At 34.8% G+C, this 25,279-nt stretch overlaps 1 protein-coding gene across 1 annotated transcript in view; it reads right to left on the reverse strand.

Annotated features, from left to right (window-relative positions):
• Positions 1-1,435: 1,435 nt before the first annotated feature.
• The window catches only part of LOC127968540 (WD repeat-containing protein 18), a 55,268-nt gene continuing 31,424 nt past the window's right edge, over positions 1,436-25,279 (reverse strand). Inside the window, exons 8-10 of the mRNA XM_052569823.1 lie at positions 9,004-9,170; positions 5,505-5,573; positions 1,436-1,950 (exon numbers count right to left, since the gene is read on the reverse strand). Of these exons, the coding sequence (XP_052425783.1) occupies positions 1,822-1,950; positions 5,505-5,573; positions 9,004-9,170 (365 nt within the window). The 3' untranslated portion in view covers positions 1,436-1,821. The remainder of the gene's footprint in view (positions 1,951-5,504; positions 5,574-9,003; positions 9,171-25,279) is intronic.

The following is a 25,279-nucleotide window of genomic DNA, read 5'->3' on the forward strand; positions in this document are numbered from 1 at the left end:
AAGAGAAAGTGCTGAGAGGTAGTTGTAATTGTTATCAGTGTTGCTTCCTCTCTCTCTCTCTCTCTCTCTGTCTCTCTCTGTCTGTCGGTCTCTCCATCCTAAGACGATGATACTCAGATGGGTCTTATCTGCATCACATGGTCTAATTGAGTTAACTAGATAGAAATCAAGCATTCTTTGCATTCACAACAGTATGCCGGCGGAATACTGATGTCTTTTTCCCACTCGTTTCTTATTGATTTATTTATTTATTTGAGTTTTTAAAGGCTTTAATATTTCCTCTTTAAGATTCTGTGGATGTTTCCAGAATTTTAAATCCCGGGGTCACAGAGAGGGCAGCTTTACTCTCCTGTAACAAGAGATGGAAAATAAGCCGCTGTGCGGGGGAAAGGTGTTTATGAAGTTTTAGGCTGCACTGCAAAGCGAAAGAGAGGCATATGTGGAGGAAGCCAGATCGAAGTGTCATTTGAACAAGACGACGGTGTGAGGCTGTATGAACACGGCTAATCTGATCTTTCTGGCCAGCTTCAAATTACAAAACGATGACTTTGCTGACAGCTGCTGGATGTACAGCAGGAGAATGAGCTCATGTCTCAGGTTTTACTGAAGACAAAGGTCAGAACAAAGATTTCTGATAAAGTACTGAAAGTTTCTGATACTACTGTAAATGCCCACACATCATTTAATGATTTTTTTTTTATTGCAGGATTTTTTTTAAGTAAACATTTTATTTGGAATTTTTTGTTTGTTTTAAAAATGCTTTTAGCATTAGCCATTTCTGACACATTTTTATATATTGTGTATAGATTTACATTTTACTAAGCACTCCAAAACCATAATTGCAATATTGCAAGTTATCTATCAAAGTAAGTATATCATTTCCAAATTTGCACTTAAAGGTTAGTAACAATAAATAAATAAACTAATACAATTTGAAAGAATTCTTTACTTGCATTTCTGCTCAACCCAGTTTTGCTGTGACATTTTCTCCTTAAAAAATTATTTAAATGTGATGGAATAGTATTATTTATTAATTGGGTTTTACAAAATACTGCAGTTATCTAGCCAACAAGTATATAATTTATATTATTTCCCTTGACAGGGCTGAACTAAAGAAGCATTTAAATGTTAGTAACAATAAAAATAACACACAAAAAAAATGCAATTTGTGAGAAGATTATTCTTATTTTGTCTTTCTTTTCAATCATGTTATACTCTGACATTTTCTCCTTAAAAAAAAATAAGGAAATGTTATGGAATATTATTCTATATTAATTGTGTGACTTACGTTTCACAAAACACACCAAAACAGAGAAATACTGCAGTTACCAATCAAATTATCAGTAAATAATTCCCAAATTTACCGTGATGGGGTTAAACTCAAGTTCTCAAAGGCTGGTAACGATAAATAAATAAGCTTTTAGGTAGACACATCACCAGTTTATTAGTATTTTTAATCTTTTCAAAGATCTGTGTCTTACGTGCTGGTTGGAATGAAAATAAAGAGGCTGAAAAATGATTACAATGTCACACCTGTGATTTTTAGGCAACTTTTTTTTTTAATGAAGTGTACAGTTCAAAATATTTTTTTTAAGAAAAAAACACCAAATAATTGAAGTTTATGCCTACGATAATACAGAAAGTAAATGTCACCACATAAACACACTACAAATATACCTCCAGGTCCTTGTGCTTAAGGATGTGAAAAAAATCCTGCACTTAGGACGTAAAAATTGGGCACAATTGATGCATTTTTCTCTCCCGTTGTTCTGGTACTGATCCGACTGTTCTGACGGAGGACCTCTGCAGCTGGAAGCTCTTCTAGCTGGGTTTGGTCAGGAGCTGAGTGGAGAACTCATACAGATCTTTATTGATCTTCTTCAGGGTCTTCACCTCCTCCTCCAGTTCAGACACTCGAACTTTAGTGTTCTCCCCATCACCAAACACACTCTGACAGAGAACAGAGCCACACTTATCATCACATCGCTGTTTGACAAACAGAGTCCCAACACTTTCAATCTCCATGACCTTTCCAGTCGTTCACAATTACACATACTGTACGTGTTCTTATGGATTACTTTCTAGAAATTATTGGGACAGATATTCACTTGTATGTGAGGCACATACGTCAGAATTAATAGATTTAAACAAACATATTATTGTACAAATGTCTCAAATAATACTCTCAATCAACAAAAATTTGATATATATCATATTTCCATGAACTTTGTGACAGGAATTACTACAGCTTATCTTACTCTATATATTATTTTAGTGCTTTCAAATGATTAATCTCGATTAATCGCATCCAAAATAAAAGTTTTTGCTAACAAAATATATGTGTGTGTACACTGTGTATATTATTTATTACATATATATAAATACACACACATGCATGTATATATTTAAGAAAAATATCCTACGTTTTTATATTAAATAAGTGTAAATATTTTCAAAATATATACTGTACAGTAGGTGTGTTTATTCATGTATACATAATAAATATACACAATACACACACATATATTATATAAACAACATTTTGGATGCTATTAATCGTGATTAATAATTTGAAAGAACTAATTATATTATATTATATTATATTATATTATATTATATTATATTATATTATATTATATTATATTATATTATATTGTGACTGGAGCAACCACAGCTCATTATATTAGTACAGCAGTTTGTCATACGCTTAGGTTGTAAAAGCATTACTATAAAAACAATGTGTTTGTTTTAAAGAACTTGGCAAAGAGAATATTATTTTCTGTGGTTACTGAAAAAAACGTCCCAGATGTCGAATGCGCTTAACTTGTACTGAACCCAGAATATTCCTTTAATCTAAAAGAGCTAAATCTCAAGCATATATAAATTAGAAGATGAGCTGTGTAAATGAGGAGGTGAGGTTATTTCATATAGAAGAAAAAAAAAACTGCACCTGCGGCTAAGAATTCAAGTTTCATCATATATTTTCGCTGAGGTCATCAAATCCCGTTTTAGAGCTTCCTTAATCCATCGGAGGAAATATTGACATTCCCTTTGTGCTCGATTCCTCCCATGCAGGCAAACGGCGGGTGACAGCGATGCACATTTCCCCCAGATTAAGACGGTAGGGAGGGTAAAAAAAAATTATCCTGCTCTCCAGTTAAATATTTATTTACATACTGTACATCTCCTGAATAAACACAGCAGGCTCTGAGCTCTCCTGCAGGATCCAGCTCCCTTTTGAGTGAGTGAAACTAATCCACTTAATGGTCCTGCAAGAGCTGAACTCCCTTTAAAAGCGTCAGGAGGTCCATGAGGAAGAGGGAACAACCTCTATGGCGACCTGAACGCGTTTGGAGGCAGATAACGGCAACAAACCCCAAAACACCCGTCGGTCCCTCCAGATGGACAGGATTGCTGGGACCATCTGGCCTCACTGTACTTTGACATTTTAAAGAGGCTAAAATAATGTATTTGGACAGAGTTATGAGGTACACAGCTTGTGCTTTTGCCTGTATTTAATTCCCTGAACAACTGATGTCAAAAAGGCCGAAATTATACAGACACCCCCTCTTAATTAAGGAAGCTCATAAAATTAAGAATACAACAATTTGGTGTCACATTTTCAGTAGGATTGGCTACTGAAGGCACTCCGCTACTCTAAAGGCTTGAGCTGAGAGAAGATAAACTCTTACAGTAGGCTTTGTGTGTTAATCAGTTCAGCTTCAAGCCCAGTCTGATGGTGTTCTCCTTCGTTTGCTCTCAAATACACTTTCAACATCCCGAGGAGAGAGGCAGAACTCTGGGATAAGAGCGGCCCAGTGGAGCTGCTCTATCGGCGGTGTGAATCAGCCGAGACTCTGACAGATGTGTGCAAGTGGCTCATTTCCTGCAAGAGCCAGTGAGTGAGATGCTCTATATGACAGATTGTAGTATTGTATCGATCGCCTCTGTAAATCACAGCGTGCTGCTGTAAATATTTTGTATAGCCGACTTGTCCCAGGAAACCCTTTCCTAACACACTACTATTATCAATTAATTCAGAATTTATTCATTTATTCCTCAGTGAATGATAGTCTATGTGATTTTTGTTTTGCTCATTTTACAGTCTACCAGTCGAATGGGAAGGTAGATCACGTCAAAAATTAAAGGTTGGTGATTTCAGAGAGCGAGCTAGCTATAAAAGCATAAGATCCCACACTATCTGCAGATCACTCTCTAAAGCCAAGCCTCCTCCAAAAAACATGTGAACGTGAGATGGCGTTGGTGGAGGGTTGCAGGCCTCTGACTGAGCGTTATGATTGGGCAAACATTTAAGGATCCTACGGCTTCCATACACGATATGAATACATTTAGACCACTTAACTTGGTGATTGCTATCGGAATGTGAACACTTTCAACCAGCAAAACAAAAAATGGTTTTGAACCAAATCACCTACCCTGCCTGGTTGGCTTGCCTTGAAGCCACATTTAATTAGGGATGCACCAGCACATCAGACAATAATTTGTGACGTCTGATAAAAGCAATGATATGCTTATATGGAAAATGTCCATGTTTTTCCCTTCAACAAACATTATATCTAATGCACCTCCTGTCCAGTACTCACAAAGAGATTTGTTCTTTGTTACAAGAAATAAACAGTGTATCTGAAATCGCGTACTGTCGGAATAGGTACTACATTTGAATTTGAACTTTAAGACAAAAAAAGTGCGTTCTATGTAGTATGAATATGGGTAGTCTGAAGGAAATTCAGACGTACTACATCTACTATGTTAAAGTAAAGGAAATATAAAGTAAAACTAAGGAAAGTTATCCAGTGTTCACAGTTGGATATTTAGCATTAAAACACACTAGAGGGAGATTAATATTGATAATTATGTGTATTTGAATAAATCTGACAAAGAAAAGTTTGTATGAAAACTACCGTACGTGCAAATGAGTTGTACTCAAACATTTCAGTTTTTATTTGACTGCGATTATTATATCTGAACATAAATAGCAGTTGAATACAGTAGTTTGGTCTCTGTTGTTAATTTTAACCTCTATTATTATAGTAATGTAACAAATTAATTGCTTCCCTGTATAAGTTTACAGCATTAGATGAGAGAGATTTTTCCTTAAGAAAACCAATCTATCATCATCAGTTTTCTGAATAATCCGTTATCGGTATAGGCAGAGAAATTTCGCATTGGATATCATAGCAAAGAACCTTAATTTGCTGAACATTTTATTTAAACAATATTTGATTGCAATTCATATAAAAAGGTTGAGTTCTTTGCCCAGATGGGTATAGCTGTTAGCCATCTTAAATTGGCATTTATGTGTTGATTACTCTGCCTGGATGAGCACTAGTCCACACTACTCATGACAAGTGCTCCATCTCCACTCTCGTCAAGCTGATCATCTAAAAAATCAAAGCCAACAGGCTACAAACCATCTCCGCCTTAAAAGCCTTGCTAAAATTCAGCTCACAGTAACGACAGTAGCGGTGAACTTCCCCGCTTACCTTGTCAGTGACAGCACACATCAGAGAGTAGAGCTCGTCTGCTTTCTCCAAATATGTCCCCTCCAGCCCCTGAGAGAGTGAAAAGACAAAGCAAATCACTTTAAACATCAACATAATAGCATGTTAAGCTACAATAATGACCGACTGTGCAAATAAGGTGTTTTTGTGTGGCATTTCCCTGAAGTAGCTGTGCCAAACGGTAGAGGGTCAATTACAAACCAAGTCTAATCATGGCCGTCTCCTGCAGGCTGATCACTGCTGACAGTGAATAAGTGTCTGGGGGATTGTGCAGGGGATGACGTTGTTCCAAGGGTCCAACGAGATTATTAAGGCTGACAATGAAAATCTCAGCAAGGTCAATCTCTTTTTAAAAGCCCTTCCCAGATCCTGCCATCTTACTCTGCTGATTTACGGACCATCAGTGCCCGTCTGTGGGAATTTACCGTTCCTGCCTCGATGGATACAGTAGAGCTGCTGATTTCACAGAAAGAGGAGTAAAGCAGGTGCTGCTGCTCAGCATAGTAGTTTGATTGTGCTCATACAAACACCCAAAGACACTACATAATTTCCTTATTGTGGAGGCTTTGGTTAAACTACCATTTAAGTATGTGTGCAGTAAAAATTTGTATTGAAAGAAATACTTTTAAACAATTAATAATATTAATACTATAAAGAAAGGACAAAATAAACTGATCAAAAGTGACAGTAAAGACATTTATAATGTTTAAAAAAAAAAAAAACATGAACCAATAATTGAAAAAATGAACCACTGTTTCCATAAAAATAGTAAGCAGCACAACTGCTTTTTAATCAAAATTAAGAACAAGTTTTAAGTAGGATACAAAGTGCATATAAATCTGTAGAATTAGTTTTAGGAGTCTAATTTTCACTAGCACTTTTTTCCACCACAAAATGAAACTTACATTTTTTTGTCTGTGTTTTCAGCTCAGAAGCATTTTTATTGTAATACAGAGAGAGCACATGTGCAAGGTTGCCAAGCTGGACACATCAAGTAATCCACTGGACAGAGGATTTAAACTCTTGTAATCTGGCAACCGCAACCAGGAAAGATTGTGGAGGCTTGTTACCAATGCAAAATAACACGAATGCTCAATTAAAGTGAAATGTTTTCAGGATAAAAAGACAGCTGGCAAATATCGCAGACGATTAAGCTTAATAAAAAATAGCTTCAGAATAAGTTATGAAAGCAGAGCGGTTGACCTCTGTAGCTCCGGCAGTAACCTTTAGCTCACCATCATGAGCTGCCTAATTCAGGGCCAAATAAGAGCTTTAATATCTTTATGCAAAGTTCAGAGTCATAACCCACTGTCCTCAAGCTCCACTCAGGATGGCAACAGGTCTGATGGAAACCCATCTTACCGCTGACCTCCATCTGAATAGAGTCAGTCAGGCTGTTAATAGACTTTCCCCTCGAGTCGCGATTATTTAGAGCGTCGAGCGGTTCAATTCAGGCCGGGTTTCGCCTTCCGAGCGAATAAGAGAAACAATTCCATAAGAGAAATTAATTTTCTCAGAGCAGCTTTAATTTAGACGCCGTGTGGAACGCCAGTCATGCTGAATATGTGATGTTGGGTGCAGCCTCTGGGTCAAAGTTATTCCTGCTTCCTGGTAGAAGTATTCATGCACATTTGTTTTAAGATCCCTCTCAATGTGCAGAGGTGAAAGAAGCATGTTTTCCAGATGTCATGTGCTCTCCCAGAGGCTGGAAGATTAGCCGCTCTGTAAATAAGCTAAGAGGGGGGGAGGAAGAGGAAAACGGCAGATATGCAGAAAGGAAAGAAAGATAACAAAAGGTTGGAACTAATCGTATCACCCAAATGCAGCTGTTACACCTTCTACAAGTGTCAGTGAAACTTAAACATCTGCATTAAAGGAAAAGAACAACCACCTGAATATGCATTTGAGGATGGCTGGATATTCATGTTGGATTTGTAATTATTTTGTGACCAATATTATTTATTTAGAAGATATATTTAGCAACATTTAGGTAGCTAAAGAGCTCCGAGGCTGTTAATAAATGTTGCATTCATCTTCAGTCCATCATCAACTTCTGTTTTAAAATAATCATATTTAACAGCTCAATCGCTGGTAAAAAAAAATAAATAAATAAAAATAAAACCTACATTTCCCATGATGCTAGCAGTGGGCGATATGACCAAAAAATTTATATCACAATATGAGTAATTTTATTTCATGGTAATGATATATATGTGACCCAGGAAGACAAAACCGGTCATAAATGTCTTTTCTTTTTTTATTGAGATTTATACATCATCTGAAAGCTGAATAAATAAGTTTTCCATTGATGTATGGTTTGTTAATATAAAATACTCCAGCGCTCTATGATCATCAAGTGCACATGCCTCTCTGAGAGCATGTGTATTGCATTTCAATGGCTTAAAATTAGTTGTTTTTAAACCAAAATGCTTAAAAATGTATACAAATGATACGCTATCATGATCACATAGCACAGCAATGGCATGTGAGCGTGTTACTGCTAGAGAGGACTGTCAACAATCTCAACCAGCTGACAGATTTCTACTGATTAATCTACTGGAACAGTATATCACCCGCTCCTACAATGCTGTACAGAAAATCCCAGCAATCAGAGTCACAGCAGAAAAAAGATTCGCAGCATTCTTGGTTTGGTTCATGACTTATAATGCTTTAACAAATACTTTTTAAAATCACTTTGGGGAAAAAAATTCTTCCAGAACCAACAGTGCTGAAAAAGTGGGCGGGCACTAATGGAATCTATATTTCTTCATTAAATCAAGACAAGAAAGATTTTAAATATATAACAGAAGATATGTTATACACTACCATTGAAAAGTTTGGAAATAAAGAAACTGATAAATTCAGTTGCTGATTTAAATTTTTGAAGCAAAAACATGTTTATGCTAATTTCTGTAAATCATTTCAAACTGCTTCAAGAAAATTACGTTTCTGCACATAACTGCAAATTATTAATATAATGTTCAAATCTTACTGTGCTTAAGTGAAAGTAAAAATCAAGAAACATCCTTATTTACTTATACTTTGAAATGTGCATTTAAAGAACAGAACCACAGCAAGAATAATCCTTTGAAACTATTAAATAAGACGATAAAAAAAAAAAAAGAACATAGATAAATAATTTATTATACACTATCAAATATTCTGGCTACATTATTCAGTCCTAACATACAGCAAGCTCTTAATGATGTCTGATTTATAGAAGCAGAGAATGTTATGCTTCCGCATCTTTTAACACATTTATATGTAAATGAGCTCTGGCTTTGGCTAAACCTTTGCATGTGACCTTTTGTATTTCTCAGGGAAGGCCAAGTTCCTGCATACCAAATATGAATTGATAAGTAAATGTAACTCTGTTGTTTTAAATGAGCGATTGTGACATCTCATAAACATTCACAGTGGACCTCATCATATTTTCCATGAGATGTGGCCTTTAAATCGCAAGCGGTGTTTCAGTCGTTACCTGTGTGTCGGCTCCCAGTCTCAGACACATGCCTCCGGGGCCCGTGCCGTCACCCTGTTCGGAGGGGTTCAGGTGGCGACTGAACCGAGGCAGTGGGACGGATGGATGGCTGTCAGCAAGGAACATGTTGGCAGGTGCTGGTATGATAACAGCATTGGTCACGGGGCCTGTCGAAGAGACGAGATAGATTAAAATATCAGTTCTCTATGAAAACCCTTGCAGTTTAGTAAAGGTTTGTGAATATTGAAATCTTCAAAAACCATTTCCTCAGTCAAAATAACTAATATAGCAATATAACTTCAACTTCAATGTTTTAAATGAAATGTAAATAATAATATCAGTGAAATGGTGCTCTACTGTTATTCAGTGTAAAATATATTTTTATGTAAAAGTGAACAACAAACTCCAACCTGTACTTATTAAAATATATAAAATAAATCATATTCTCTCAAATTTTTAATTATTTAATGCTTCTTGCTGAAAAATGGGACAAACCTAGTGGTTTGAAGGATAGTGGTAACGCTTTAAAATGACACTTAATTAACATCTTGTTATATCTACAATTTGTACAATGAATAACATGAATGAGAGTGTTTTCTGTAAATCAAAATAAATGAATTCAATTAAACAGGACACATAGTAAATAGGAATAATAACAATCTATTAAGAAATGAAGGATCATGTTACACTGAAGATAGAAGTAATGACTGCTTTCTATTGTAATATATTTTTAAATCTAATTTATTTGTGATGGCAGTCAAACGAATACAATTTCACAATATTACTGTTTGTACAGTATATTTTTATCAAACAAATGGAGTCTTGGTGAACAAGAGAGAATTAAAAAAACACATATACTGTGTGTGTGTGTGTGTAGTAGTATATATATATATATATATATATATATATATATATTCTTTCACTTCAGTTTTCTCCCCTGCTGAGTGGAATTGGATTGGAAGCTGAGGAGATAAAACCAGCAGATAATCTTTTACAACTCTGCACTCGGAGGCACTGAAGAGCTCTTCACGTCCCGCTTACAGTGTTGGACATTTTTATTTGCCCATTACTGTCAGTGTAGAACACACCGACACCAATCACAACAGCATCTGTGTGTCTGAAACCTGTCTTTCACACTGACCGAAACACACTGGCAGGAGAGAGTTTGACGCAGTGTCTACACACTCTCAGGGACAGAAGAGCATTCCTGCAGTTCACCTGAGATTAATTAACAGCAACCAGGTCCAACTGAGCTTCTGGCATCTGCTGTTTGTTCTCCTCTATAAAAGGGCTAAACACAAATCATCTGTACCAGGGAGATATATTAGCTCAGGTACTAAATATCACCCTGAAGCAGACTGATGGATCAAAACAAAAGAGTGTAAAGAAAAGATAATCATGTTCTTCAGCATGATTTGAGAAAGTTCTAAAAAGCATGTTATGATTCACTGAAAGCTGGAACTTTGGTACAAAGGAATTTTGATACATTTGATAATAATATAAAGTAAATATATTACACACTACTGTTCAAATGTTTAAAAGTTTAGAAACAAAAAAAAACATAACATTTATTCAGCCAGAATCATAGCCCATGGTTTTAATGTTTTCTAAGGTTTTAATTATCAGAATTAAATTCAGTAAAAAAAAAATCATTTTTTCAAAGATCTGTTGGCCCCACTATACAGTGGGGATCGAAAGTTTGGGCACCCCTTGCAGAATCTGTGAAAATATGAGTAATTTTCAAAAAATAAGAGAGATCATACTAAATGCATGTTATTTTTTATTTAGTACTGTCCTGAGTAAGATATTGTACATAAAATATTTTAACATTTATTCCACAAGACAAAAAAAATGCAGAAATTATTAAAATAACCCCACTCAAAAGTTTGGGAACCCTTGGTTCTTAATACTGTGTTCTGTTACCTGATGATCCTCGACTGTCTTTCTGTTTTTTGATGGTTGTGCATGAGTCCCTTGTTTGCTCTGAACAGTTAAACTGAGCAGCGTTCTTCAGAAAAATCTTTAAGGTCCTGTAGATTATTCAGTTTTCCAACATCTTTACATATTTGATCCCTTTCCAGCAGTGACTTTATGATTTTGAGATACACCTTATCACACTGAGGACATTTGAGGGACTCAAACACAACTATTTAAAAAGATTCAAACATTCACTGATGCTCCAGAAGGAAACAAGATGCATTAAGAGCTGGGGGGTGAAAACATGAAATTTGAAGATCAAGGTAAATTGTACTTCATTTGTGTACCGGGAAACATACAAGTATCTTCTGTTGCTTACGAAGGGCAGAACTAAATGGAAAAAAATTATATTTCAACAAAATAAGACAAATTTGGCCATCTTCATTGTGTTCAAAAGTTCCCACCCATTTAATAAACAAGCTAAATATATTATTTTAAATATATACAAACAAATATATTTCATGGAAAAATTCTGAAACTATTTCCATGAATTGCAGGTCTGCATTCAATTCTGACACAGATTTTCAAAATGTTCGCAGACTTACGGACCTAATTCTGAGAAAACAGGATGTATGCAAATATACCTCATTTAAATGCTGCATGCAGTACATTGGTCACATATAAAACAATCTTAGGGCACTAGTATTTTCACCAGGAAAAAATGATTTTAAGTCAGTTATTTATATGTTTTGCTGTAGTGTGTCAGTAGGAAATATCGGTTTACATTTCCAAACATTATTTTTGCCATTAAATGTAATAATCCAGTCAGATTTTTGTTTGCACAAGGAATCTGACAGCAGCCAGTGCCCCACACAGAGATCTGATCTGATCATCATTAGTCTGCCTGGAATAACATGAAGAAACAGAACAAACTGAGACAGACTCAATCCAGAAGAACTGAGGCAATGTCTCCAAGACACTTCAAGAAACCTGCAAAGCTGCAGTACTATGCAAAGTTTTATGCACTTGTGTAAAAAAGCTGTAAAGTGAGGATGCCTTCGAAAATAGATTTGATCAATTAACTTCTATTAACTTCACTAAATTAAATCAACATTTGGTGTGACCACACTATGCATTAAAAAAAAGCTTTTGTCCTAGGTGCACTTGCACATTGTTTTTCACGTAGCTTTGCAGGTAGGTTTCTTGAAGTGTCTTGGAGACATTGCCACAATTCTTCTGGATTAAGCAAACATAATTAAGGTAAGTATCCACACTTCAAAGATGCTGTGGAGTAACTGTTTTCAACAGCACAATTTTGTCCTGTCATCCTGATATCCTCTAAAGATTAATCATTGCATAATTTCACAGAAAGAGACAGAGTGAGGAGATCCATCAAACAGAAGAGTCTGTTGGCAGATTAGATTAGACTCATAAACTGTGTTGGCGTTTGATAGAAAAATTAAAAAATGAGCTCCATCACTCACGGACTGAGTCATTCCAGACGCTGATGACATCAACAGTTGAAACTGGCCACACAGGAAGCATCTCGCCAGGCTGGAATTGTTTGTTAAAATAAGATAATAATCATTAAAAAAAAATATATAAAATGCATGAGTGTGTGCCCATGTGGTCTAATTAAAAGATCAGCATCAGGCTGCGTTCAAATCGCCATTTTTATTTTTGAAGCGATTAAAGAAAGCGACCTGACTCCCCCGTTTCCTCTGAAGCCTTTCGACTCAGAATTGTTGATTTATTGAGGCCAGTCAAATGAACACAAAGCCACGTTTGCAATGGGAGCTTCCGAAGCAGCCCTGCACTTTCCGCGAAAAGAAAAGACGGTGATAAATAGGTTTTTTGCAGAGCAGCGGCTCAGTGAACTGTGTCTACATTAATCCCTGTTTCTGAACGATGCCAAAACAATTATGATAAAACAGGTAAGCAGTGATGCAGCAGCTGGTCTCTCGGCAGTGCGGACTTGGCGGGAGAAACACGCCGCTCCTCTCCGAAGGCAATTAAATTATATGGGTCTTTTCATCAATTCAACCTGGATCAGAACTGTTATGAAAGGATCCAGAGCCCACGCTTTACACAAGCCCTCTTTCAGGCCTACAATACCACCATCTTGCTTGTGGAACTAATGTGTCCAATAACTAGGCCCAGATGGAAACTGCTGACTTTTTAAATTTTGTGCACATTATTTATGGAGAAGTCTGTGGAATTATGTGCATTAGATTTAAATAAGAAAAAATGTGTTGCATGGTGCATGCTGCAGTGATGCTCTTTGATGTGCTGTGACAAGTGTTAAGACCTCGTTTATTTGAGGAGGTGTGCGTGCAGTCAGCGGAGGCTCACAGTGCGTGGACAGGCAATAGGAGAGCAAATGAACACCCCATCCTCTTTATTACCAGTTTTAAGGCAAAATATAAATGAATAAACATCGCACCCCTCATGTTATCGTTCAATAGTGTCTCAACAACAAAGGACGTCATTAAAACCACTTAAACAAAATGTCATGTAGCATTTTATGTACCTCAGACAAGTCATCACTGTCTACTGCTCGTATTTGATAGAGATTAAATCTAATGAAAAGCATTTTGTTAAATATAAGACTACAATTCATTATATCTACTTTAGTGCTCTAAATTATTAAATGTATGTTTTTAAATTAGGGCTGTCTGTCGATAAAAATATTTAATCGCGATTAATTGCATGATTGTCATGAGTTAACTCGTGACTAATCGCAACTTAATCACACATTTTATGTTATAAATGTACCTTAAATTAATACTTTTTTTTTTTTTTTTTTACTCTAATCAACATAGGCATGGACAAATATAGATGCTTTATGCAAAAGTACATTTGTTATTAGTAAAAGCACATTAAGTTGGCAACACAGCATCTCCATTTCTCCAACTATGGGCTACGCAACGGGTCAAACAGAAAATGTGCGCTGCGTTAATCGCATATTTATTAAAAAAAATGTTTACTATACACAACTAATCGCACAAAATCAATCACAATTTCATTCATTAAAAACTGTGCATTGAATGTGTTAATTTAATTAAAATCATTTTTTTTTTCATAATTAATTGCACAAAATTAACAAATTAACAAAAAATGTGTACACATAAAATTAAAAATACAAATGGTAGCCTTTTCACTTGTAGACCCCATTGTACGCGTAACAAATTACATTAGTAAATGGTGACCCATAACATTTATCTAAATCAATGAATTTAATAACTTAAAAGGGACTGGGATGTTTATAACTTTATGAAAGATGACATTCAAACTGAATGAAAATCTGTGAGTGCAGATTCCACATCAGTCTGCTAATAAGTACATAACAAATGAATGCAATGAATTTCAATAGCCTAAAGAAATTTCTCAGAAGGTGCACATGTGAAGAAATGAGTTTGATGGCATGACAGCAGTCATCTCAAGTTTAATAATGACAAATATTTCAAATCAAGTAAATCCCCTTTGAAAGACCCCTGTGAAAACGTTTGGCATATTTTCAACACAGTGAAGCTCCACGATTGTTTGGTTTTTCATATTTTCAGGAACACACAAGAATATTTCATTCAGATGGGATTTGGGAAATGATTGATTCCCTTCAAATTTTAATTACTCATTTGTTCGAGACTTGGATTTATATTTGCATCTCTTGAGTGTTTGAGTAATCAAAAGGGGAAACTGTGATGGCCTCCAAAATTTTTTTTGAGTGACTGTACAACTAAACAAAAATCACCGATACCCCACAATCAAATAAAGATTACAGTATGTGTGTGTTTGCCACATTTATGCACCTACACAGAGAGAAAGTCATGATCTAAAGATGAAATGAATGATTGTCAGCTTGAGATTTTGCTGGGATGTTCAATTAACACACGAATAATATTTCAAAATCACAATACTACAGATGAAAAAGATGGTTTGGTGCAACCCACGTCTTGTGTCACGCTGTATTATGTTCAATGACACTCTTCATTAATCAAGGCTAAAAGATAACACTTGCAGGAGACATTTCAAATCAAGCAGCGACTTACAGGGTGAACCATGCTGATACCTATTATTTTTGGTGGTGTATGCGGGAGGCATAACATGAATGTTAATGAAGGTTTTAAGACCTCCTGTAGTAAAATTAAGGACGCCTGCGGGTGGATTTACAGCACTCAAACATGGAAATGTTGAGGGAACCCCCCTCATCATATATTCCCTTGGCACAACTCCAGTTTGCTAGCTGAAATTCATCAAAATTATTTTATTTGACGCATAGAGAAATGTAAAAGCTGAACTGTACTTAGAGGGATAGTTCACCCAAAAAATGAAATTTATGTCATCATCTACTCACCCTCAGTTGAATATAATAGTTTAGTTTTGTTAATTTTACCCTCTAATATTATAGTAATGTACCAAATAAGAAGCGTCCCTGCATGGTTACAGCATTAGCTTGGAGAGCTTTTTTTCCCGTAAGAAAAATAGATTATCGGTATCGGCAGATTTCATTCTGAATAATCGGTAATGGCAGAAAAAATTTAGTATCGGTGTATATATACAGTATTAGTTGCTCTTACCATAAAATTAAAAGAAAAATAGACTTATTGTAAAGAAAAAAGGTTTATTGTAATTTAAAATGTTTAAATTAGTATTTATTTAATTAATTTTTCTCTTAATATTTTGTATAGTTTTATTTTGTTTATAATCTATTACTGCTATTTTAGAACTAGTATTTAATTTAAGCATTAAATATTTTAAGCACATTTAAAGTTAATACACTGAAATTCAAAAATGTTGAACAATGTTACATTTCTCAGCACAGTGATGTGTTTTAAGTCTTTATGTTCCACGTTTTTCAATACAACACATACCCCAAACTTAAAAATAATCCCCAAAAAATGTACATTTTAGTTAATTTTCAGATTTTTTTTTTTCAATTAAACAAAAATGTATTTTTATTGATAATAATAATACTGCATGAAAATCTCCATAAAGTATCCTACTATAAATGACTCATATGTTATAATAGAGTAAATATTATAAAGATGCGGCACAACGAGGAGCACCGCAGCAGAGCTCTGAACACATGAACTGATTCAGCCCCATTTACGAAGCATTTTGTGAATTATACACACCACTGAAGACATGATGGCAACGTCTGCTGATGGCCTTGTAATAATGCACTGCATTATGTTACTAGCCATTCAGCCATGCAGTCTGTTCATTCTCATCTACAGCTTTTAAGAAAAACACCTTGAAGCAGGTTGGCTGAACAAAGCGTGACAAGGCTTCATGAAAGTAATGCCATAAACGTCTGTCACAGGGAAAGAACCAGACTGGAAGTGACATTTCTAAGATTTTTCGAAGGTTGTCATTCAGCGAAATGAGAGAGAAATATACCACTTCTACAAAAGCGGAAACATTTTTATAACATTTTAAACCCCATAAAATGCCAGCTGGTGAAGAGCAGGCAACCTCCACAAAACTGCTTACGGTCTCTAGATTTGAAGAATCAAGATAAATGTGCCCATTTCTGTTTGTTTAGTTTTTGCTTCATTTTTTTATTTTTATTTTTTGCATTGACAAGGGAGTTCATTAATGCAGTGGTTTCTAACCCTGGTCCTGGAGGCACCCCACCAATGCACATTTTGCATGTCTTCTTTCTCTGACACATGTTTTATGTCTTGGAGTCTCTGCTAATGAGCTGATGACCTGAATCAGGTGTGTTTGATTAAGAATACACACAAAACTTGCAGTGTTGGAGTGCCTCCAGGACCCAGGAGTTTTGGTGTGCTAATAAATGCTCTGCTAAGTGAAATAAAGTATTTGGAAAACAAATAGCTAATGAATAATCATAAACTCAGGAAAAGTAGGGAGAGAAATCAGATCCAAATAGGAATAAATACACACTTATTGCAACTTTTAGGAAAGTCGGTACTTATTTTTTACAATCTTTTTCTTTTTTGTAACTATATTAGTTAACGTGAACAATACTACAGCATTTATTAATCTTAGTCAATTTCAACATTTGGTAATACTAAAATCAAGCTCATCTTTTAAAGGAATAGTTCACCCAAAAATGAAAACTCAAGTTTTTCCAAACCTGCATGAGTTTATTCTGTGGCACACAAAAGAAAGCAATATATTGGTTATCCACATTCTTCAAAAGACATTTTATGTGTGTGTAACAAAAGAAAGAAAACTCATACAGGTTTGGAACAACTTTAGGGGGGAAAAAGTGAAAAAGACAGACTTTTCATCTTTGGGTGAACTATCCCTTTAACATTTCTTAATGCACTATGAACTAAACGAAACAATAAATAACTAAAATGCTGTTAAAAATTATATTGTTCAATGTGAGTTAAACTAATGTTAGCAAATGAGACCCAACTATAAAGTGCTATCATAAAACAGTCAAGTTAAAGCTATGCATTAGTATCATGTCTTCAGCTAAGCAACATGCTAACACTAAACTTCACTGAATTAAATGTGATGTGCTTCGCCTGAGGAACATAATTTGTTCCAAATCATTCACTTAAGTTCTTTGTCAGTTAGATGCTGCGTTTAAAGGCAGCTCACTAGGTTTTGGAGCAATAAACACTCCCAAATTAAACTCCACTGAGTCATGAAATGTAGTTTGTGTGCTGCGTACTTAAGCAAAAGTATTATTCTTTGTTGTGTGCAATCAGGGCCAGCTAATTATCTCCCACTCAATCATGGCAATTGATTCACGGGATACTGGCTCCAGTCCTAGAATTACACTAATGGTGCAGGCTACTCTGACACGCGGTCATAAATTGTGTGTGCCGGCTTCTCGGGTCACATAACGTGGCGCTTGGGAGTGATGGGGAAAAGTGCAAAGAGGTGGGTAACATGCACACTCTGCCAGCGCACTGCAGAGACTCCTGGCATGACGACACCCCAGAGGGAATGGGGCGGAATGGATGTTAAATTTGTGGCCGTAATTCTGCCAAATGTCCAAGAGGCTTCCTTCCCAAAGGCTTTGAGCTTTTTCTTTAATCTTGCTTTTGGACCTTGATTTGAATGGTGCTTTTCACAACACATGTCCATTACTACTATAGCCCTTTGTCATGACTCCTTAAAAGCTCCCAGAGAAAATATGATAGTCTTTCATGTTAGAAGTAGGGAAATAACATCCAAGGAAAGGCAAAAAGCCTAGTGATGAAATAAAACAAAATAATACAATAATACAATGTTAACAGAAAAGAAAACCAAGAACAAAAGTAATATTTAATAATAAATGAATTGCATTTATTTAATAATCAGTATTTAAATAAAAACTGAGTTGCATATAAGCTATCAAGTTGAAATATATGTTTACATACATTTCTACAACCGTTCTCTCTAGTTTAAATCCGATTGGCTGATTTCTGTTTCCAGCAATGCGATATTGTGCTGATAACAGCATTCCAAATGTTTCACCGTTTGTTTCATTCTGTTTGCAGTATTTTTCATAGCCGGTCATGGCTGACATGCAGACCCATTTTCATTTTATAAATAGAACTGTTTTTGTTTCACAGAATGTAGTTTTAAGAGTTTTTAGGTGAGAATTTATTTGTTTAGACTTCAAATATGCGGTTTGTTAATAAAGATAATGTTTATTTGAAAATTAGCTTGTTGATGTTTTCAGAGATGTGAGCTTTTAATACAATAAACATAAAGCAATAAGCTTTGAAAGAAGCAACTCAACGTTACTTTGTTACTAGTTCTAAATTCGCTTTCGAATTAGTAACATAGGCTTGGGCTCAGCTTGAGATTTGAATCTGTGGCAAATGGAAATAGTTCTGTAAAAAAGAAGGTTTTTAAAAAGCATTCCGTTATTCTTGCTTTTTTATAAAAAAAAAAAAAACTTCTGTCGTCAAACTGTTGTATAAACACATTACAGACACATCGCACTGCTACTAATGAGATATATATATATATATATATATATATATATATATATATAGTAGACATGTGCCGGTATTCGGTAATGCGATATATGACGGTAATGTATACCGTTATCGTGGGCACTTCTAAATACTGTGAACAATTATACATTACAAATTATTCAGAATTTGAAATGCATTTAAAGAATATTTTTCCCATCAACTGGTCAAAATGCACAACACCGCTGTATGCTGCTTGAAAGACAGGTGTGCACTCTGATGTAAACAACCAAGTGGCAGTAGTACATAGGGAACATGTGAAAACACATCCACTCTATGACAGCAGATGGCGCTAAAATGCAGAAAATGCAGCCCTTACACTGGAAACCCCATAAATAAAGCAGCTGTGCTACTTTCTAAAATGTTGTTAAATAGATTTACATAGCTATTTAGATTTGTGGATTTGCTGTGTTGTTCATCACAGCTCCATATACTTAATTATTTAGACTTAATGGGCTATTCATTTTTTTTTCATTTTAGTCTGGACTACAAAATACCTTAGATATTGTTTGAAAATGTTTTGATTCTTTATTGTTCACACTTTAAATCAGGGCTTCATTAATTAACATTAGTTAATTCATTAGTTAACATAAACTGCCAATAAAAAATTATTATAGGTTATATAAATTATAGGTTTTCCAATATTTAATAACACATTGTTAAAATCAAAAGTTGCAGCTGTGTTATTTAATGAGCTAACATGAACTAAGACTTGTATTTTTTAACAAAGATTAATAACTTCTGTAGCAATTGTAGCTATTGCTCAAGGTTAACTAAAGAGGTCTTATTGTAAAGTAATACCTACTGGTCTTTATAGTTCTTCTGCACTTTAATCTGTGTAAAACGTTTAACTTTATATTTTTTTCTGTACCGTTTTATTGTATTTAAATATTGAGTTATTTTTGTTATATGAAAAAAGTTATTAAACCTGTTATACTGTATTATGGCCACTTTTTGAAACAAAATTTCAATATTGTGATAATACCGTTTACCGTGATAAAAGCATCAGCAATTAATCGCAACATGAACATGTGATAACGGCATATCCCTAAGTAGTAGTAATATAGTAATATAATTTCTCAAGGTTTCTGCTGGTTTAATGAAGATAAATATAATATGTTTTAAAACAAGTAAAGAAAATGTAAGGAATAAATTGAATGGAACATAATACATCAATTTATACATGTAAATATCTAGAGACCACAATGAGTTGTATTTGTAAAAAAAAAAAATTCCATTACTTTTTATTCATTCATCTATTCATTAATTTAAAAAAACAGTTAAAAGGTTTGAATGGCTCTGCTCCAAACAACTGGAGTTTAATCATGTTTACTGATCACAGCTTTCTGCTTTTTATCAATGTTTTTGTCTTGTTTACCAATCCAAATGTCTACTCTTAAATCAAAACATATTTATTTGGGAAGCAAAATGACGAGAAATGTTGTTTACTGTGAAATAGATCAAAATGAAATGAATTTATGCATGAAACAATAATAAATATTTGCCAAAGGGCTCAGAAAATGAACTTAATTCAAAGGGAAAACATGTTTTCATTCCCAGTTAACAGATATTTGTTTTTGTTTCAAGCATGAACTCACTTTTTGTGTTCAGTTTCTTAGAAAACAAGACTTCGTGTATTAATTCTGCATATTAAGTAAATGTATTCAAATAAAAATTAATATTGATTTAAGGATGTTTGTACTGGAAAACAAGACAAAAATACTGAGCATGATACTAATTTTTTGCAGTGCATGCAACATTTAACGCAATGTCTTTATGAAATGCAAACTTTCTGTTGTTTTTAATGCTTTATTTTGGATTGCAATCACGAGGCATGATATATTTCGCAAAGTATCCACATGCATATTAGGTGTCAGACAACCTTTTATGTGTAAATTAAAATAAATAAAAAAAACTGTATGTTTTGCCTTTGTTTCATGTTGTATTTCATCTGAATACCTAAAAGAAATAAATATGCAAATACATTATTTTTTCCACTAATCTGGTCTATTATAAACAACTGTTCAACATATATTTAAAACATATATATCACCAGGTCAAGAAACATGAACTCAATTTGAGGCCGTGCCTAATAAAATCCGAAAAATCCATCCCATCTGATAATCCAGTGGCAGACAGACGGCCAGCGAGCAGGAGACGGGACTGGAGGAGAATGGAGTGATTCTGACATCTCCATTTGGTTTTGAGCCGTTTTAGTGTTCTCTAAACCCTGGTTTCTTTCAGAGCGCTCTTGTCTTTAGGTCAGATGGGATTAAGAGATTAGATGAGCAGTAGTTAATTGCCAGTGCTGAGTAATTAACACAGGGGTCAACAAACCTGACCTCTTCTGCATTACACTATGACTTTTGAACTAATCACTCGATGTCTGGGGAGTAACTAAAACATAACTTTCAGTCGTGTGAAAGTTATTCAAATATTTCAAAATGTTCTTGCTTTTCCATTTACTTTTTCTAACTAAGTGGTTTCACGTGATAAAACTCTACATTGTGGTTCTTGAAGTTAAGTGGTATTTGCATGCAACTTTAGAGCTGAGGACTTTTATAAATGTTGTTTTGCTTTTTTTTCTCAAGGTTTCTTCATAATGTTTGACATGATCATGAAAATGAATGATAAAAAGAACAGCTGATCTGTTATAACTCATGCATAAAAAAATGGCATAATACTCCATTAACAACAGTTTATCAAACATTTTACAAAAGTGAGTCATACAAAATTCAGTGTACGTTGCATAATTTTTGTCTGTTATGACTCCTCCCATTATGTTCTGGAATATTCCAGAAACCACTAGAATATTACAGAATGTTTAGAAACTTCTAAAATGTTGCAAAATATCTTTAAAAAAAAAACACAAACACAAAATTAATACAAATAATTATCTGCACTAAACCAATGCTTCATTATTAAATAAATAGCACAATAATAATTAGCACCACAAAAACCTTTCTTTTAAAAATCTTTTTAATGTTTCTGGAAGAATCCTCTTATGCTCACCAAGGCTGTATTCATTTGATCAAAAATACAGAAAAAAAGGAGTTATATTGTGAAATATTATTACAATAAAAAATGGATTTTGATTAAAATATATTGTAAAAATGTATTCCTGTGATGCATGTATTGAGTGTCACATGATCCTTCAGACATTATTCTAACATGCTGATTAGCTGATCAAGAAAAATATATTATCTTAACATTATCAATGTTGAAAATATTCTTAGTATTATATAGTAGAAAACAGCTGTGCTTGTAATATGCTTAATATTTTTGTCTGTGGAACCACTTTCAGAATTCTTTGATGAACAAAATCTCAGACCCCAAATTTTTGAATGTTCGTGTATACAGGGTGGAAAAACAGATTGTGAGTGAAGTGGCAGAGAGAAAAAAATAAGTGTACTACCCAAGCTGTCCAAAGCATGGACACACTAAATATTTCAATTGAAGTCATAAGCCAATAGTTTCATAAGCTAGGATTGCAATGTCAAGTTGTTTGACAGATTGCTCGCACTGTTTAATGAGGTTGAACCCAATTTATCGGCAGGACACTGCATCTTGCTGTAATATTCTCTTCTGTAAATGATATAAATATTCAAAGTAATATGTTTCCATTATGCAAAATAGCACAACTTAACGGCAAGTGAGCAATTAAATGTCATAGCCTTCACATACTTCAAATGAACACTCACTGAAGCCACTAACCTGGCAAAAAGCTTGGCAAATCCAGTAATTACTTGACTCAACCTGGCAGCTTGTAATCAAAACATTGTTTCCTGGCAGACTTATAAAAAACCCTGGGCACTTATTCCCAGGCAATTTCAGCCAGTCATGGTCTTTTTACAGTGTATAGAGCAATATGCATCAGAAACTCCTTGTAACAAGTCGCATCAAACAACCAGGGCCAGCTGAATCTGCTGGAGTAACTTTTGCCATAGAACAATCTCATTAACTTATTACAGGGAAAATCCCCACGGAGCACCCTGAGATAGGTGCCTTGCTCAAGGGCACAACAGTGAGCCGCATGGCTCGTTTCTTGCAGGTATCGAACCAGCAGTCCTTTCAATTTCCTCCCGCGTCTTAACGACATCAACATCCCACCCTCAAAAAAAGCAAGGTCAAGAAAAAAGGTTATCTTTGTCTAGGTCTAGGGATTGAACAATATCATAGAGATACCAATATAATTTATGTTGTTAACAATGATAAGTTCTGGACACTTTTCCTCAATCTTTATAGCGGATCACAAAGCAGAAATAAACAACGAGTCAGTGCATGTGTCTTATGTCTGCATGTTCTGCGTGTGTCTCTGTACACAAATGGTATTGTTGTTTTGTCCACTATACAAAAAACCCAAACAGGCATGATGCTAACAACGTTTTCACCATCTGGTGTTTCAATATGAGACATGAACACACACACCATTTCATTTGAGAAAAAAAAACAACTAACAAACATACACTGAAGCTCATAGATCTTCAAGACAAACAACGAAAATAAGAGTTCAGTTTAACTTGAAGAAATTATGACAGAAATATATTACTATTATGTACTTCTCAATATAATATTACGATTATTTTAAAGAAATATCAAACAGCCAAGATATTTTTACATCCAATTTATACAGTTTTGTCGTGCAGCATCTTATCTGAAAAAAAGTTTTATTGTTACATCATTTTGATGGTTACTTTGTGTTAAATATGAAATCGAAGAATACAGAAAAAATAAAGACTGAAAACTGAATTTTGTGTAAAGTAAAACAAAATTCACAGAACCCAAAATTAAAAGACATCTACTAGGCATAGTTTAATTGCAAGCAAACAAGTCTCACTGACATTCGTTCTCAAGGTCTAAAAACATGTGGAAGGCATTTCCCCATTAATGGTAAATTAATATATTGATAAATACTGATATTGCATGATATGGAAAGAAATATCATGATAATATTTTTGGACATATGGCTGAGCCCTATCTTGGTCCATTTCTGAGCTTCCTTAAGAGGAACTTAATATTAGGCTGTACATAAAGTAAACTGAACAATTATGCCCTTCAGCCTTCTGAACACAAAATGTCTGTAAATGACACTTCAGTTCTGGACATTTTGGCTGAGGCGTTTGTTTGGGTCGCTCTCTTTTCGCTCCGTCATTTGACAGGCTGCCCGCTGGCTTTAATGAAGACAGATAAAAGGAGGAGTGGGGGTATCAGCTGCGTCTGGGGATGAGGCGTGAAACTGAGTTTAATTGCCTCCATGATCAAGAGCCTTGAGCACAGATTCGTTGCCCCTTGTCCAGCTAGAGCGAGTACACAGGACCCACTTCGCTCGGAGATGCATCTCCTTGTGAAGATAAGAGACAAGCTTGCACCCTGTCCTGGTTGTCAACAGACCCAGGAGAGTGGATTTCTGTCACAAATTCAAATAAAGAGGGTAACATGATGTGCAAGACTGAAAGAAATGCAATTTATGGCCAAGTGCCACAGAAATACTAGAAATGAAAAGTTTCTAACATTATTAACACTTCTTGTTTTTACACTTAAATTTCAGGTTTACTGAAAAAGTGGTAGCATCTAAATCATTGTTTCAAATCCATACAGTAAAAGAGATAATTCAGGTTTTCCAATAAATGGTGACATTTTAGTTCCAGTAAAATAGGTTTGACCTGTGTGTGTGTGAATATAAATATTCATACACAGAGATAGATGACAATTGATTTGACCTTAACTTTTTATCAATATTATGACTTCAGATTATTTATTTAATAATCAGTTCTTAAATACTGGGTTTACCCATAAATGATCTATATCTATGATATCCATGATCTATAAATGGTGGTATCTAAAACAGTATTTCAAATTCATACACATTAGTAGTGATAGATGATAAACAATTAGAATTTTCTTTTGTTCAACATTACGACTCTCCTGCGTAGCTTTTAATCTGTTCTTGAATGCTGGGTTTATCCATTAATCGTGCTACTGAAAACAGCGTTTCAAATTCAACAGTTACAGTTTCAATTCAAAAGTTGGACAAGTATCTGATTCGTCGACCATCTTGGCCCATCCCATAGCAGGGATTTACATAAACTGCCCAAAACCTTTGAACCACCATGAGATCATTAATTTCCCAGAAAAATAATTTTTAACAAAACAAAATTCTTGGAATGAGGGAGTCAGTCTGACACATAACACACTGGTTATTCATTAAAACCTTTAAACCTCTCAGAGCGGTTTAATTACAGCAGGTATTTGATCAAAGGCCCTCAAAGTCAACAGGGTAATTTAGCCTGCATCAATCTGAGAACATATGAACTAAATCTGCTTCAACCCCACAGCCCTGCTCACTCTTCTAACCCTCCCTTTCTAGAAGTATAAATAATGAACTAGAGGCTAGGGGTTATCACAATAAT

This window comes from Carassius gibelio, chromosome B11 (genome assembly GCF_023724105.1).
Source record: "Carassius gibelio isolate Cgi1373 ecotype wild population from Czech Republic chromosome B11, carGib1.2-hapl.c, whole genome shotgun sequence".
NCBI classification, from domain to species: Eukaryota; Metazoa; Chordata; class Actinopteri; order Cypriniformes; family Cyprinidae; genus Carassius; species Carassius gibelio.